This window comes from Erpetoichthys calabaricus, chromosome 17 (genome assembly GCF_900747795.2).
Source record: "Erpetoichthys calabaricus chromosome 17, fErpCal1.3, whole genome shotgun sequence".
Classification (NCBI taxonomy): domain Eukaryota; kingdom Metazoa; phylum Chordata; class Cladistia; order Polypteriformes; family Polypteridae; genus Erpetoichthys; species Erpetoichthys calabaricus.
The window spans coordinates 23425147-23442259 of NC_041410.2; the positions used below are offsets into that span (position 1 = coordinate 23425147).

Genomic DNA, 17113 nt, shown 5'->3' on the forward strand with positions numbered 1-17113 from the left:
AAAGTCACATTATGAGGGACTACTGTGGGAATGCAGCTCTCTACAACAAAACAGTTAAAGGAATACTACACCGAAAAAATACATTTTTTTAAATATCTTGCCCCATGTAGTTTGTAATGATGGCTGAGAAAAAAATTTAATCTCAAAGGAAGAAATTGTCCAAAGGTAGAATTTGTCAAAAATATCTTTCAGTGGTTACTGAATGTTTGTGTTTAAATTAAGACTACATGTTCAAACAAATCTGCCTATTACAAAATATTGAAACTTACCACATCATATCGCAGATCAGTGTTTCCCAAACTCAGTCCTGGGGATGCCCTGTGACTGCAAGTTTTTGTTCCAAACTATTTCTGTTTGTAATTTGACTCCTTGTCGAATTTAGCAAGCTGTTTGTGTGCAAAATCAAGTTTGGTAATATTTTAGTGGAATGTATCAAGCATTTAAACACGTAACATGAGGGAAATTTTGTCTTTTTTTAACCAGGCTTTTAAGATGTTCATCACCATCATGATTTTCATTCTACTTTTCTAAGTGTTCTGGTTATTTAATCCATTATTTACTAATGAACATTTTAGTGGGTCTGACACATTTCTACGCAATTTATACTGTGTAAATAACAATCCCCTTGTAAATGTGTGTATGTGAACATGCCTTGAACGCCATCCTGAAGCATCCACATATGGAGTATGCTAATCGACCTCATACATTTGCAATCACAATGCTGCAGAACCTCATTGACTGGTAGAGCACCCTCGGTCCTCTCATATCGAGACCCCGTCACCTGCATTTAGGATTATCCAGCTGAGCTCCACAACTGACAGTTGCACTATACACACGCAGCATTATAGAGCCTCTCCTCTGTGTACTGGGGGTCCGGGAAAGACATAAGGCACCAGCAACTGAGTGGGTAGCCACTATCACCTGACATATGGAATGACATGACCACTGTTAAAATAAATAGTACAGCCCATAAGAAACACTGAGAGTTCAGCCAGTTACCTTACCAACAAGCCGTTCACCACATACAGCACCATCACAAATGCCAAAGCTACTTTGCCTCAAAATAAATGAATCACAGGTTGACCCAAGCCACTGAGACACAATGTTTGTCAGCCACATCTTGACATCACATCGTTGCATATGTCTCAGTTATTGCAGTTTACTTATCACAATGACACTGTCTCAATATGCCCAAGGTTAAACTGTGTATTAGCGCTGGAGAATACTCCAGTAAACTTATGGCTTTATTGTTCGGCCCCATCACCTCAAGGTTACACCATCTGCCTGACTGCTGCACTACATTAGTTTCATATAGCTCAAGACATGTCATTACACAGAACATCCAGCTTAATATCTAGTTTATAAAGATGGGTCTTCATTGTTCAGATCCAAATGGCTTTACTTTTAGTAAGTATTAAAAATGGAATAGAACCTGACTTAAAAAAATACATACATTTCTTTTCAAAAATGTGAACGGATCAGTCCTAACAGTACAAATAAGCAAGTACCCCTGGGCAGAGTTAAACGTTTAGCTCTGCCCATATTTCCCTGCACTTACGTGTACCAGGAGAGACGTTAGCTTAAACATTTCCACCACTAGATGGCAGAAAGAGAACATTTCAAAAGTGCAAATGTTTCTGCAAAATTTACGCTTGCTGAGTTTCCAGTTGTGTCCCTGTGTTCTTGATGAACACATTTTAAAATAACAGTCTTGATCCACTGTATTAATTCCTTTCATAATTTTAAATGCTCAGTCGTGTCTCCTCTTAATCTTCTTTTGCTTAAACTGAAGAGGTTCAGCTCTTTTAATTTTTCCTCATAACTCATCACCTGTAGTCCTGGAATCTACCTAGTGGCTGCTCTCTGGACTTTTTCTAGCGCTGCTATGTCTTTCTTGTGGCCTGGAGACCAAAACTGCACACAGTACTCCAGATGAGTATTCACCAGCTTCAGCTTAACATCCCTTGACTTGTACTGTACACATCGAGGTGCTATATAACCTAACATTTTGTTAGCCTTCTTCATGGCTTCAGAACACTGTCTGGCAGTTGATAGTGTTGAGTCCACTATGACTCCTAAATCCTTCTCATAAGGCGTACTTTCAATTTTCAGACCTCCCATTGTGTATTCAAACCTAACATTTTTACATTTACTGACATTAAATTCCCTCTGCCACCGATCTCATTTCACATTTGGTCTCTTCTCTAACACCAGTTAGCACCAAGTGCAAGTTTATCTGGTGCACACAGCTTTTGATGACATACTATAGCTCTGAAGGTAACTGGGCAGAGGAGTGCTAAATTTGGGAACCTGGGGGAGGAATTTACTGTATATATGGAGTTAATTTTACATGAATAAGTAAAGACAGATATGAATGTCATGTAATTAAAAATATACAAAAGTAATGTTTTAAGAAAAATAATTTATAAATATTTTTGACAAATCACTAAGAATTTGGTATAATAAAATAAAACCTATATCATATTAACCATTGTAATATTTGCTTATGGCATTAGCAAAAACATGTCGGGTCATTACTTAAGACTCATCCCAAGATTAATTTGCAGAACAAAATGACTTTCATACACAAGGATTATAGATATGGTTATTAGCCTAGTCAAAAAATAAACTGTTGAACTTTAAATGAAATAATGATTAATCTATTGTTTTTCAGAGTAATGGTATATATACACTGCTTCTCCTTAAACGTACCATAATGATTTTCAAATGCACTAAAGAGAATTCAGAGCTGTGGCGTGCTCCTCACAGGTATGCTATTGGAAGCTGTATAACCTGACTAAATAACATTGAGCACATAAATTCTCCACCACAAAGTTTCATGGTGCATGCAGGATCTGGGGAAGTTAATAAATTCATGGTAAAGGCCAATACTAGACAAAGTTTAGTGTATTGCATAATTGGCTTACTTGGCCAACTAGCCAAACCACACATGGACTGTGTCTTGAAACTTGAGAACACTGGGCAGTACCACTTAGACAAGACAGTACTTCAGCTTGGACTGAAAGGGTCTCCAAGAACTGTGCATTGGAAATGCTACACAGCAAGATTTCCTGCATGAAAATAGCTGTTAGTGTGTTACAGTAATCCTTGCAAAGTAAACATACGGAAAGATTTTAAGTGTTACTTTAACACTGGCATTTGTTACAATACCGAAGAGCTTTCCTATGACTGGAAAACTGGCTGTGTGTAAGCGTGCCCTGCATTTGACTGGTACCATTTTTAGGTTAGTTCCTGCCATGCACCTACTGTCACAGAGTTGGGCACTGGCTCTTAACAGCCCAACACTTGATGAGTTAGGACAAGAGTGGATACACAACAAGGATTTCTCAAACTTACAGTAGCTGACAGGGTAGTAAGATTATTCTAAAGTTGAATTTGATTGAACTGATAGAAGTAACTCCAGTTTCATTACAAATTCTTATAGAGATGTGGTTTCCAGTTTCAATCCTGGGGAATTCCTGAAATTAGATGTTTTTGTTCTAACCAGTTTCACAATCAGTGAGTCATTGTTCTTCTCTTAATCTGCATTTAGCAAAGAGTACTAATGTGAGATTTAAATTTATACAAAATCTAAAAATATTCCAATTTTGGACATAGCTTTAAGGTCTCAACTCTCTTTTGTCATTTTGCTATTAATCCCCCATTTTTCTGTTTAGTTTTTCCCCCTAAATTGTATCATAATAATGGCAATTAACAATGAACGAAGTGGACATGGCAACAAACAATACAGAATGACAAAAAGTTTGACACCAGAATTTCAAAACTGGGTTTTCTGTATTTTATTGGAATGTAGCAAGTATTAATATGTGGTACATGGATAGCTATAAATGTAAAATACTTAGGTCTGTCTGACTGTCACACAATTACTTGCAAACTAATGGGGCTAGAAACTTGACCTTAGTCTTAATCGAAAGCTTATGACCTGATATGTTCTGGAAATTCAAAACAATTTAGGTAGTGGCAACCTCAGCAAAGTGACCTGTGGTTGTGTGCTTATTATGGCAAAGGCACAAAAGCAAGTGACATGATAGAAAGAAACAGAAGAGCAGCAACATTCGCTGTGTGTCAAGCAAATTGTACAAGGTGATTACATGGTAAAGAACACCATAATAGGAATAATAAGAAAAGCAGTGACATCTGCTGAGTGTCAAGTGCAAGATAAAGAATGCAAGAACAACAAAGACAAAGAAATGTGGACCGAAAAGCAAGGCGATATTCAAATACATGTTCAGAATTTATAATCAAGTGTAAGTTCTCAAGTGTGTAAATGATAGGCAGAGAGCTTAATTTCTTTTATATCTAGCCCTTTTTGTCTCACAACCCCCTGCCTAACTTGAAAACTTCTGTACTTTTCCTTCTATAAACAATGTGCCTTACAATAAATTCAAAAATAGATGTTTGTATATGTATTGATCATCAAACATTAAAACTTTATTAAACATACATAAAGAACTGGAAAGTGACCTGTAGTAGTGTGTTTACAGCAAAATGCTCAAAAAACAAGAAGCTAACCACCATAACAGCATGAAGAAGAGGAGCAGCGACAACTGCTAAGCGTGAAGCAAAACACAGAAGGCACTTAAATGACAAAGTACGAAAAACAACAAGACGACAACAACATTTATTTATATAGCACATTTTCATACAAATAATGTAGCTCAAAGTGCTTTACATGATGAAGAAAAGAAAAATAAAAGACAAAGTAAGAATTAAAATAAGACAACACTGATTAACATAGAGTAAGAGTAAGGTCCGATGGCCAGGGGGGACAGAAAAAACAAACAAAAAAAAATCCAGACATGACACTGAAGCACACAGACAAGTGTGGTGTAATGTATATTTTCATTGTTGTATTTTTTTTCTCCCAGTAAATAGTTATTTCATTTCTAGCTTGCATAGTTCTCCCAAGCCCAAGTTCTACTTGCTCTCTACACGTGCCACCACCACCAGTAAGAAAACAGATTAGAACTTCAAAGGAAATTGAAAAATGTTAACTACAGTACCTAGAACACATATGAAGTATCAACAGCTCCTTACCTTTTAACTTGGTTTTTACTTGCCTTTTATTTTAGGGCCACATGTCTGAGAGTCTCAGTAGTAATTTTGTATTTTTTATTGTGGTTTTTACGATTTTTGTCATCACACACTCTGGTTATTAAAGTTGTTATTTTATAGTGACCAGGGTGAAGGAACTGCAACATTTCACCATTCAGTGTCATTTGCCCTGGTGTATATCCCACTAATTGTTAGTTTTCATTATTAGATTATGATTAACAGAGCAAACTGTACAGAAAATTTTAAATTATAGTAACAAAATGACAGAAGAATTAAGAACATAAAACTATGGGAAAAGTACAAATATTTTTATTCTGTGGCCAGCAGGGGGCACTCCAGTTCTCAAACCGGACACAGACATACATACAAATTTTTTATTATGTGGGAAACTCTTCAGGAAAGCATTTCCCACAGTACAGTACAAATCCACAGTAGAGCACAGCAATACAGCACTCTTCGTCTTTCTCTCCTCTTTATCTGCCTCCACTCCTCCCAGCAAGCCTTGTCCTCATCCTCCCGACTCTGGCTCTTGGAACGAAGGCAGCGAGCTTCTTTTATCCTGCACCCGGGAGTACTTCCGGTGGCCCATTAGCAAGGTCGGAAACACTTCCAGGTGAGGTGGATGTGAAGTAGGACTCTGCGGCTCCTCTTGGTGAACCCATGGAATCCAACTGGGCTGTGCCGAACTCCAACTCCCATGAAACCTTGTGGGAATCTACATTGCTGTAGCAATCTAGTGCTCTTGGAGAGGTAATGCCCTGTGCATGTTTTTTCCCCTGGTCCTTCCATCATGGAGGCATCCTGGCTGGGTGAGAGCCCTGGCTGTCCTCCACAATTTGTATTTGTTTGGAGCAAAAACCTGCAAGCAGGGCTGAAATTGGAAACCACTGTCCTTAAGACCATCCATTTACAAAACAAATCTGAACAATATTTGCTGAATTGGGCAGTTTCATGGCCAGTATTTGGTTATTCTGAAGCCACTGGGTATATTTTGGGCCGTTTTCCTTAAAACTGAGTGATTTCAGATTGCTTACCCAGCCGCATACAGAAGCAGGGTGGCATTTTCCAAGTTATTTCTACTACAGCTTGACCAATCTCCCAGTCTTGGACGTCTGATTTATTCCAATGTTACTAGAAAAAAAAGATACCAGTCCTTGAATCTTGGCCTGTCCTCTTGGATCTGACAAACGTAATTGATACAGTTATCATTATTCAATATATTTTCACCATTTACGGCATTAGGCTTTGTAGTTTCAAGTTTATCATTTTTAATAAATTGTAGGGGTTTCCCTAGACGTATTGTATGGGATTTTTCCCACCGTCATCTAACATTGCATTACACTTTCTGGTTATCCTTATTTGGGAATGTGTTAAAAACGAGACAAACAGGGAAGGCCTAAATAACCTGCGCATTTGAGTTGTTGTATATTTTACCCCCTGGCATGACGGGCGTTCCCTCCCTCCCTCGCCGGGCTTATCGCACTTCAAACAATCCACATCCGGCACGATGAGCCCGGACAAGCTAGCGAGCGGGTGGCTGTTTTTAGGACGTGTTTAGGAAAAGACTTACTTGGCAGAGGCTTCTCCGGGTCATTGTTCTCCGGCCTCACGCCGCCTCGGGCGAGCGAATGAACTAGCTGCCAGTGAGGCGCAAGTGTGTCCAAGGCGAAAGGCGGCCACAAAGGCGCGAGTACCGAATACGCGGAAACCCAAAACCCGCGTGGGATTGAGATGCGGAGCGCCCGTCCACAGCTGGTTAAGAGTGGCCAGCCGACGATTGGTTACGCGGAGCACGCCAGGCAGTAGGCGAAGCTGGTCGGCATGGAAAACACCAGCCAGGCAGAAGCGCCCACTCGCGACAGCGGACCAGCGGAGATGAGCGATGAAGGGGACGACTCCGCCGCCGGCTTCACGTTGTACCGAAGTCACTTCTCGCCTGAGCCGCAGCACACTCATGAACGAGCAGCGAGCTTGAGCGCATCTCTGGACGGGCCAGCGCGGGCGCTGGATGGCAGCTGTGGACTGCGAGGGTTCACGGATTCCGAGGGGCGAGTGGACGAGTCTCGGCTTCGGACACTCATTTTTAAGCAAGGTATCTTGCGTCTGCCCGTGCACGGGAGCGAGGGATCCATTTTAATGCATGTGTTGGGGGGTACATTCACATGTACCTACTTTCCAGAAACCTGTTTATCCCCTTTATTTTGTACAATTAATGCAAAACCTACAGTTTGTGAGCTGCACTCGGTCTTGGCAAAGGGTACCAGGGAGGCATCATCTCCAAATGGATTGCCAGTGCATGACATGGCAAGCCAAGCACAATAAGGAGATCCTAGTCAATTCATGCTTCTCTTTGGACAGTGGACTATGGAGCTGTTAATATATAATAATTAATTACATGTATACAGTAAAGGGCTTTTCTAATGTACTCAAAACGCTTTACATAGGTTGTGGGGAACAACTTTAACCACCAGTTTTACTGCACTAAGGCATTGATATCCACACACACACCACACGGTACAATAAGTGCCCCGATGGCTTTGCCAACACCATTTCCTGCAGCAACCCAAGCTTTTTTTAGATGGTCTCCCATTTTGTTGCATAATGGTGGTGAACCACTGTACTGAAATGATCCTGACAAACCTGGGATCCCACAATTGTGGCTTTTACACAGAGTGACTACATGCTGTTTGGTGGTCTTCCAGTTAAGCAAAGTTGACTGGCAGCTAGTGGGTTAGTGGTATTGTGTCTCAGTTCTAGGGATTTGGGTCCATTTCTCATCCTCGTCATAGTCTCTTCACAGTAGCCACTTTGACCCATGCATGTTTGGGCTTTCTCTGAGCAATCCAGTGTTCTCCCCACTTTTCAAATGTGTATGTGGCTTAATTTCTTTAAATTAACCCCAAATGAGTGAATGTGGCCAGTGGTGGACTACTATGCTATTCATGGTTGTATCCTGTCTTGCAAGGATGCAGCCATGACAGTTTATGGCTTTGTGTTACCCTGTAAGGGGAAAAATCTTTTTTAGAAAATGAATATACGCATTGTTAATCAATTATAAAGACTGTACTACATTATGGCGAGTAGGAAATGGCATATTTTTTTTTTTAAGGCCTAGCTTATGTGATGAAATGGTGGGTAAGAAGTCAACATTATTTCCTCCTAACTTAATGAGCCTGTATTTAGATCCTAGTCTGGTGAATGTCTGTGTGCAGTTTGCATTGCCTCCCCTTATCTGTTGGCTTTTTCTCAGAGCCCTCCTTACACAACCCAAAAATGTGCATTTTATATTAAATAGTGAAAGAATGTTGATGTCTGTCTATAGTATGTTTGTCACTTTCAGTGGACAGGGAATTGCTTTCTGCCTTGCACCCTGTGAAGCTGGGATGGATGGTTTTGTAGTGTTGAACTGTGTATTGTTTTTGGTCTTTGTAACACATGGATCACAATTATGTAAATATTATCTGTAGATGCTTTTCTGGGTGAGGCGGGAGCCCAATGAAGTAATGGCTACACACTCCCCTCAGCACCCTCTTGGTGGCACCTATTGAACCCAACAGGGCTGTGCCAAATTCCAACTCCCATGAAGCCCTGTGAGAACCTGGAGTGCAGCAACCATAGGGAGGGTGCCATCTAGTGATTCGATGTAGATAGTATCCAGTTCACGCTGTCTCCCCTGATCCTTCCACTTCAAACGTGTCCTGTGACAGTATTTATTCTGCACATTTTCCTTGTGCATGCATACATTTTTTTTCCTTATGAAGATCTGACCAGTTAACCACACTAACTTGTCCTGGTGTAAGTGAATGTGGGTATGTGTCCAGGGTGTTGGTTAATACTGTTACCAGCTCTCTTACAAATGTTGAGCTTCTGTTTCATCAATAACCTTTTTATTATTAAAAATAATAAAACAGTTTTTAAATTAAAAAAGATCTTTTAGTCAATGTCACTCATGTATTTATTTCAGTGATAGTTACTATCTTAATAGCTAATCTAGTTACTGTTTGGACAAATAGCAAGCCATTTTACAGTTAATTTATATATAGAGCTCTTCTTAACAGGTTGACGCATAGCAATGAACCCATATTTTAAAGCCTAAATACAGTGGCAGAAATTAACACACAATAAGCTGGTTGTCTGAAGTAATAATAGAATCAAAAATGAATAGTCCTGGCAAATCTGTATGCATCAAAAAAATATCCAAATAAGCAAAAACATATTTTATCCTTTGCTACACACACATTATTACAGGGCTTAGAATCACCAAAGCACTTCTGTAAAATCTGGATCCTTTCCTTGACTTCACATTTTGACTAGTTGAAATATAATTTGCACGTGAATGAAATATTTAAACAGCTTTCTATAAATTTGATTAGCCAAAATATGATTGGATATCTTGATCTGATAACTCTATATAAGCCAACTGGAAAGTTCTATAGTTGTATTTATTTTAACCTGTTTCACAAATGGTGTCAATTGCGTTCTGACAAGTCAGTATTGAATATTTAATATGTCTTTTTTAATACAAAGGTTGAAATCAATCACAGTTTAAAACCTATTTAAAATCACAATTTATTCCCGAGAAAAACATGAAACAAACAACACATTTAAACATTCTTGATCTGCTTGTTTCTGACAAAATTGTAATTTTAATTGCCATACTTGTTTTCTTTAAAGCTGTGTTCATTGGTCTTTCTTATCAATATTTTTAATGCATTAATTTACTACACAAAGGGGAAACTCTGAAGCTGCATGCAGGAGAATCCATTTTAGAGAGTGCAGTCTGCACATAGCACCCAAATAGTAACTGTATGTATATATTTTGATTTCGCATGCAAGCGTTTCTTGCCTTAAAGTTGATTAAAAATATATATTTTTTTCCTGTTGGTACCATGGATTAGTGTTTTTGCCTGTCCGCTATAAGAGGTTGAAGTTAAATCGCTACCCTGTCATTATCAGTGTTGTACTTGTGCATTCTCCCTTTTTTTTCTCTAGATACTGTAGTTTTTTTTTTTATACATCTTCAAGAGTTTAATTGGTACATCTAAAGCGGACTGCTATTGGGGTGTATGCATGAGTTAGACCTTCTCTAAGGTTGTTTTCAGTGTTGCATCCAGTGCTGGTGGGCAGACTGTAGCTCCCACCAACCGTGGCATAGGATTAAGTGGTTTCAGAAATAAATAAATGGATTGATATTTTGCTTGTTAGACAGTAACAATATTGTATGAAAAAAACATAAAAGACAAAGGCAGTCAAAGACGTGATTTTTCTTAATGTTACATTTTATTGCTAATACAACCCGTAGGTTTAAATCTTTAAGCTTTCATAATTAAAAGACTGTAATGAATCTTCTGTTTTTCCGATTCTGCTGAAGAGGTGCTCTTGTGGAGACTGTGGGTGTTCATGATGTTTGCAAGCTTTCTTAAGGTGCAGCCATAAAAGTCCAGTTCTTGTAAAATGTGAGTCAAGTATTTCAAAAATTCCTTTAGGTATAACATCACCAAATTAATTACATGCTCTGGCAAATGTTTCAAATCCAGGTTAGCATGTTGAGACATATCTTTATGGGAGATTGATGCGGTGCCTGGTAAGTGCTTACCATCTCAGATCTTGAACAACAAATCATTGTCTCTGTAAAATCTTCTTGTAGTGCTGGAATGTATCGTAATGGCTGTAAAACTGTGCTGCTCAAATGGCACCTCCTAATGGCTATTTTTCCTTATTTTGAAAGAAGCAAATTCCTGTTGCATTACCATTTTTATGCTTGAATTCAGGCATAGTTTAACATTCAAAACTGTGGTTCTAATTATTAATACAAAATTAAATTATTTCCATTTTATTAGTACTCATTAAAAAAAGAAGATTTCAAATGCTAATTGTTTAAAGATATTTTCTCCTTAGTTTTAACCAGATTTGATTAGGCATCTGTGATTTAAGTTGCTTCTTTAAAGTTTCCCTTGTAATCACTAAGTTATTTTTTGGTGAAAATCAAAGGGGAAGTATTAACTATTTGCATGGTTGGCATTATGCAGATATTTTTGAGTAGAATTCAAATTCTGAAACTGTAAATGGTTTAAGGACTTAATGTAAGGCCAGGGGGATCTTGCAGTTCCTGAAAATTTCAAACGGTGTTTAACTGTTAAGTGGCAGGTTCTGGTAAAGGAAAGGAATGATTATCCTATGGAGATAACTAGGGGATCTGTTGCCATTTTCACAATAGGTGGCCTCCAGTGATATGAACTGATATGAACGTTCCTCATTTCAATTAAGTCTTAGTTCATTTTAAAGAGGCATGGCAGAAAGGATCATTTATTTGAAATGAAATGGCACCTATGTTTATAAAGAAACTATTATGTAGAGAACACAATAAGTAATGATGTGGCATACATTAAATTAAAACTGGAACAAAATAAATGCTCTCAATTTCTGCCAAGGGTGTGGAGTTGGTTTTTGTTTTAAGGAACATTTTTTTACTTTAGTTCTCAAGGTGACTTGCCTGTACTTTCTTTATACTATACGCACATTTAAATCTTGTATTCTCAGGATCCATGGTTCATTCCAGTAGTGCTGCATATTTTTGTAAATATACTTGAAGGAAAGTATGCAGAATAAAAAAAAATATATATTTAGTGATTTTCAACTTTTTTTGTGATCATCCATTCATTTGATGAACAAACTATTTCCATATCAAAGCTGTAAGTTGAAGTCTTAACACAGATAGCATCCAACGAGACCTACTTATGGTTGGCGCATCCTTAACGTTCCAATCTTTGGGATAAAAATAGAAAATATGAATGCCTAGACAGGAGATGGCAGGTGGGAGTGGGGAGTGGATTGTTATGAGAAGGTACAGATAAAGTGGACAGGTAAGGATTTAGGAGCAGGTCCCTGGAGCAGTGAGGCAATAGTGCTAACTACTGTGCTATTACAAGTTGTTATCCTGTATGGCCTTTTTATATGTGAGCTCCAGAAATGATATTTACAAAAAGACGGCTAATAATTGCATATTCCTGTGAACTTGACAAAAAAATTAAAATCAATTTGCAGTTTAACCAAGGCCCTGGCATAGATGTTGACCTTGAGAGGCTAGAGAGGGACATTAAAACCCCAAGTTAATAAATAAATACACTTTTTATTTATTTATTTTACAAAAAGCCAAATACACTCGTTCTACTATTTCCTGTACCTGCTTTACTTTATTCAGGAGTGTTGCTGGCCTTTGCCTAAATCTCTAATAAAAGGGATAAAGCAGGAACCTAACACTGACTACCTTATTTGTGAAATTCCCATTAAAACAACTATAATTCTTTTCAGTTGTAAGAAACTTTGTGAAATGCAAAATCCACCTTTCTTTTCTGTAATTGAAATTATAGGCTTTGGTAACCATTTACAGTTTGTGTAGATAATACCACCCGCTTATAATTGGAGGCAATCAAAAAGAAAGGATTATCAGGGACCTTGAATATCATTAAAATATTTTATAGTTAAGAAAGGACAGTATTATATGTTGCATAATATATTAAGTAGTAATGAGCAGTGGTGTAATAAAGAGAACACAAAATAACATCTATTATAGTAAATAAGAAAAAGTACAGACATAAATTTAAAATTAAAAGATTTACAAAAGAGAGAGATTTACAGATGTTAAATTCAAAATGTATTACCATAAACAGAGATTTCAACATACGAAACATTAAGTCGACCATAAATTTGCAAAAATAACAATCAGGAGAAACAAGCAAAAATTGCTCAGTGGATGTAGTTAAGTTACTTGTGTGTTTGTGTGTGTGTGTGTGTGTGTGTGTGCGTATATGTATGTATATATATATATATATATATATATATATATATATATATATATATATATTATATAGTGAGATATGGCCGGCTATTCATCCCGGCCAACACCCCCAGGCCGCCAGATGGAGCCCTCCTTGCAGCAATGCCCCGAATGCCAGCAGGGAATTATGGACAGTGGACTTTTAATGCACAGTCCTGCTGGATACCATGGGGGCCACCAGGAGTTGCTGCAGGGAGGCTCAGGGACTATTATGTGCCCTGTAACCCAGAAGTGCGTCTTAGTCACAGCGACAGAGGGAATGACGTACTTCCGGGATGAAAAAGAAGAGTTTTTGATCTGACCCAGAGGTGGTAGGAAGTCATATGGACTGAGGGTTCAGAAGCACTTCCGGGTCAAGGACTATGAAGGACTCTGGGAAATCCCAGACGGACGAGCTGAGTTGGGAGGCAGGGTGGCAAAGCGTCTGGGAGTGGAGGATTATTGATTAGTGTATTGTATTGATTTATATGAGTATTGTGGAGAGGAGGGTGGTTGGTGCACATTGTTGTTATAATAAAAATAACATTTGGACTTTTATCTGGTGTCTGAAGGTTCAAGGGAGCGAGAGCGCCCCCTATCTGCCACAATATATATATATTGTGTGTGTATGTATATGTATATATATATATATGTATATATATATATATATATATATATATATATATATAGTTACAGATAGGGGGCGCTGTCGTCCCCTTGAACCCTCAGACCAGACGTCAGACACCAGATAAAATTCCAAATATTGACTTTATTATAATAACAGTGCACAAAGCACCCTCCACTCCACAATTCTCAATAAACAATCAATAATAACTACAATTAATCAATACACAATCCTCCACTCCCAGCAGCTCAGTCACCCTTCCTCCCAACTCGGCTCACTGCTGGGATCTCCCACAGTCCTTTTTATAGTCCATGACGCGGAAGTGCTTCTAATCCCCCCAGTCCATGTGATCCTTAGCTCTTCTGGGTCAGATCAAAACTCCTCTTTTCTTCCGCCCGGAAGTATATCATCTCTTCTGTTCCCATGATTGGGAAGTCCTTCCGGGCTACATGGAAAGTACAAGTTCCTGGGCCTCCCTGCAGCGTCCCCTGGCGACCCCCATGGTATCCAGCAGGGCTGTGAAGAAAAACTCCAAGGTCCATGGTGCCCTGCTGGAATTCGGGGCACCTCCATGTTGCCGGGAGGGCTCCATCTGGCGGTGTGGGGGTATTGGTCGGGATGAACGGCCGGCCATATACCACAATATATATATATATATATATATATATATATAGTGATCCCTCGCTATATTGCGCTTCGCCTTTCGCGGCTTCACTCCATCGCGGATTTTATATGTAAACATATTTAAATATATATCGCGGATTTTTCGCTGCTTCGCGGGTTTCTGTGGACAATGGGTCTTTTAATTTCTGGTACATGCTTCCTCAGTTGGTTTGCCCAGTTGATTTCATACAAGGGACGCTATTGGCAGATGGCTGAGAAGCTACCCAACTTACTTTCTCTCTCTCTCTTGCGCTGATGTAGGGGGGGTGTGAGCAGGGGGGCTGTTCGCACACCTAGATGATAGGGACGTTGCTACTTTCTGTGTGCAGCTGCTTCCTGAAGGACATGCTGCACGGTGCTTCGCATACTTAAAAGCTCAAAGGGCACGTATTGATTTTTGACTTTGTTTTTGTCTGTCTGTCTGTCTCCCTCTCCCTCTCCCTGCTCCTGACGGAGGGGGTGTGAGCTGCCGCCTTCAACAGCTTTGTACCGGCGGTGCTTCGCATACTTAAAAACAAACAGCCCTATTGATTTGTTTGCTTTACTCTCTGTTTCCTTTGAAGAGGAATATATGTTTGCATTCTTTTAACTGTGAGACAGAACTGTCATCTCTGTCTTGTCATGGAGCACAGTTTAAACTTTTGAAAAAGAGGCAAATGTTTGTTTGCAGTGTTTGAATAACGTTCCTGTCTCTCTACAACCTCCTGTGTTTCTGCGCAAATCTGTGACCCAAGCATGACAATATAAAAATAACCATATAAACATATGGTTTCTACTTCGCGGATTTTCTTATTTTGCGGGTGGCTCTGGAACGCAACCCCCGCGATGGAGGAGGGATTACTGTATATATAAAAATAAATAGAAAGAGATTCTGAAAATAAAGGTTCATTTCACACACAGGAAGTAATATCAAAGGCTCAAAAAATAAACATATTAAAAAATCACACATAGTAAAAGCTTACTGAATACTTTGTATAAGAGCAGAAGAATAAAACATAAGGTGCAATATAAAAACTGTCATATCACATCAGTCTGTAAATCATTTTGTTCTCCTTCCAAATATTAGTATTGTATTAGAAACTGGTCATTATGACAAACGTCTATGTGTATACATGTATATCTAATGATGCATTCCACTAAAAGAAACTAACCAACAGCAATAAATAGCTTTTAGTTCAGTTTTACCATCTCTCTATATATAAAATTCAATGTCTGTCTGCTTTTTACAAGAGAACTACTTAATGGATTTAGATCGGGTTTTTTCTATAATCTGCTTGAACATTCCGGTTGATTTTGCGACTTCTCTCATTGTGCTATGTATCATAGTTTGCTTGCGGTACAGATTTATTTGCGTGAATCCGAGAGACAACCAGTGGGCCGAGGGGAGGAGGGACGGGGCCCACTTCACTCATGTGTCAGCCTCGGAGTGTTCCTTACCTCCGCTTAGCTAGCGAACGAGAGAACTACTTAACAGATTTAGATTGTTTTTTTTTCTAGAATTTGCTTGAACATTTCAGTTGACTTTGCGATTCCCCTCATCGTGCTAAGAATCATAGTTTGCTTGCAGGAATGATATATTTGTGCTAATCTGAGACAGGTTGTGGGCTGAGGGGAGGGAGAAGTGTGACGTCAGGAGTGGGGAGCCAGGCAGGGCCACTCCTTACTGTCCTGTTTCACTACTAACGTGGATAGAACCATGGGGGACGGCTAGTTTTAGATATAGTGAGAAGTCTGGCAAAATTACACATTTTATTTACTAACTAAAAAGATTACAAATGCAAGCTTTCGAGTTAGCTCAGTCCCCTTCTTCAGGCAAGATGTAATCAACTTTATTTGTCCCCAGGGTGAATTTTAGCAATCGAAATTTGTTTATTTTGAGACTTCAATACACTGATATGCAGGATATCTCCTGTTTATTTCTTTAATGAGAAGTGGTTTTGTTGTTGAAGTCTGCTAGCATTTTGACTCTATTTAACAACAATGCTCTGTCTATGGCTATGTTGTTTACGGGCACATTTACTTTTTTTTTTTTTTTTTTTAACTTTTCGTTTTCGTTTTCTGTATTTACATTAGTAATTTCTGTATTCTGTATCGAATGTTTTTACTTTGGTCTTATTTGGTGTGGTGGTGGCAGGTGAACATGCTCAGCTGATGACACCAGGGAGCGCTTCACTTTGCATTTTGTGTTGCTTAAGCCAGTCCCTGTGTAAACAGCTAGTGGATTTCTCTTTTAGTTTACTGTTTGGGGAAACTGCTTCTGAGGGCTCTTGTAATCCAGACTTTCACGGCTTCATTGCTGACCACCAACAGTTGTCACAGTGCAAAATGTGCAATCTGGGATGGATCAAAAAATGATTACATGACGTTATGCCTGGTTATTTATTTATGTATTTATTTTTGAGAGCTGTATTGGATGAATTACACTTATCACAATTTACTTTACTGATAACCCGGTAAGGGTTTAATACAGCTCTTTTAAAATAAATGCATATTTCTATAAAAAAATGACATTCACGTTAGTGCATTTTTAGCAAGTAATATCCACTTTGTTGAAGAACCTTCTCTGTCTGGGTGGCACTTAAAGGTGCAATTTGTAATTACTAAATTGTGTACTCATCAAGTTTGTCACAGACAGGAAGAAAATGGATAAATGGTCTGGAGAAGCACCTTGCGCACTTAGAGGAGCAACAATCTCATACAGTGGACTTTAATTATGAGCTTCAAATTTCATCTGTCAGATCTGAATTAAATACCCTTCTTCTTTTTCAGAAAGTGGAATTTGACTTACATAGAACACATGCTAAATATTACTCTTCAGGTACAAAACCCAATAAATTATTAGCCCTCAGACTGCATTAATGCCAGATATTTGGTAGCACTCCAGCTATTAAAATAAATCTGAAACTATTGTGTGTAACTATTGCAAATAAACA

General features: G+C 38.6%; 1 protein-coding gene across 1 annotated transcript in view; it reads left to right on the forward strand.

Annotated features, from left to right (window-relative positions):
* Positions 1-6481: 6481 nt before the first annotated feature.
* si:dkey-238d18.4 (TBC1 domain family member 15) overlaps positions 6482-17113 on the forward strand; it is a 28372-nt gene continuing 17740 nt past the window's right edge. Inside the window, exon 1 of the mRNA XM_028822430.2 lies at positions 6482-7168. Within this exon, the coding sequence (XP_028678263.1) occupies positions 6898-7168 (271 nt within the window). The 5' untranslated portion in view covers positions 6482-6897. The remainder of the gene's footprint in view (positions 7169-17113) is intronic.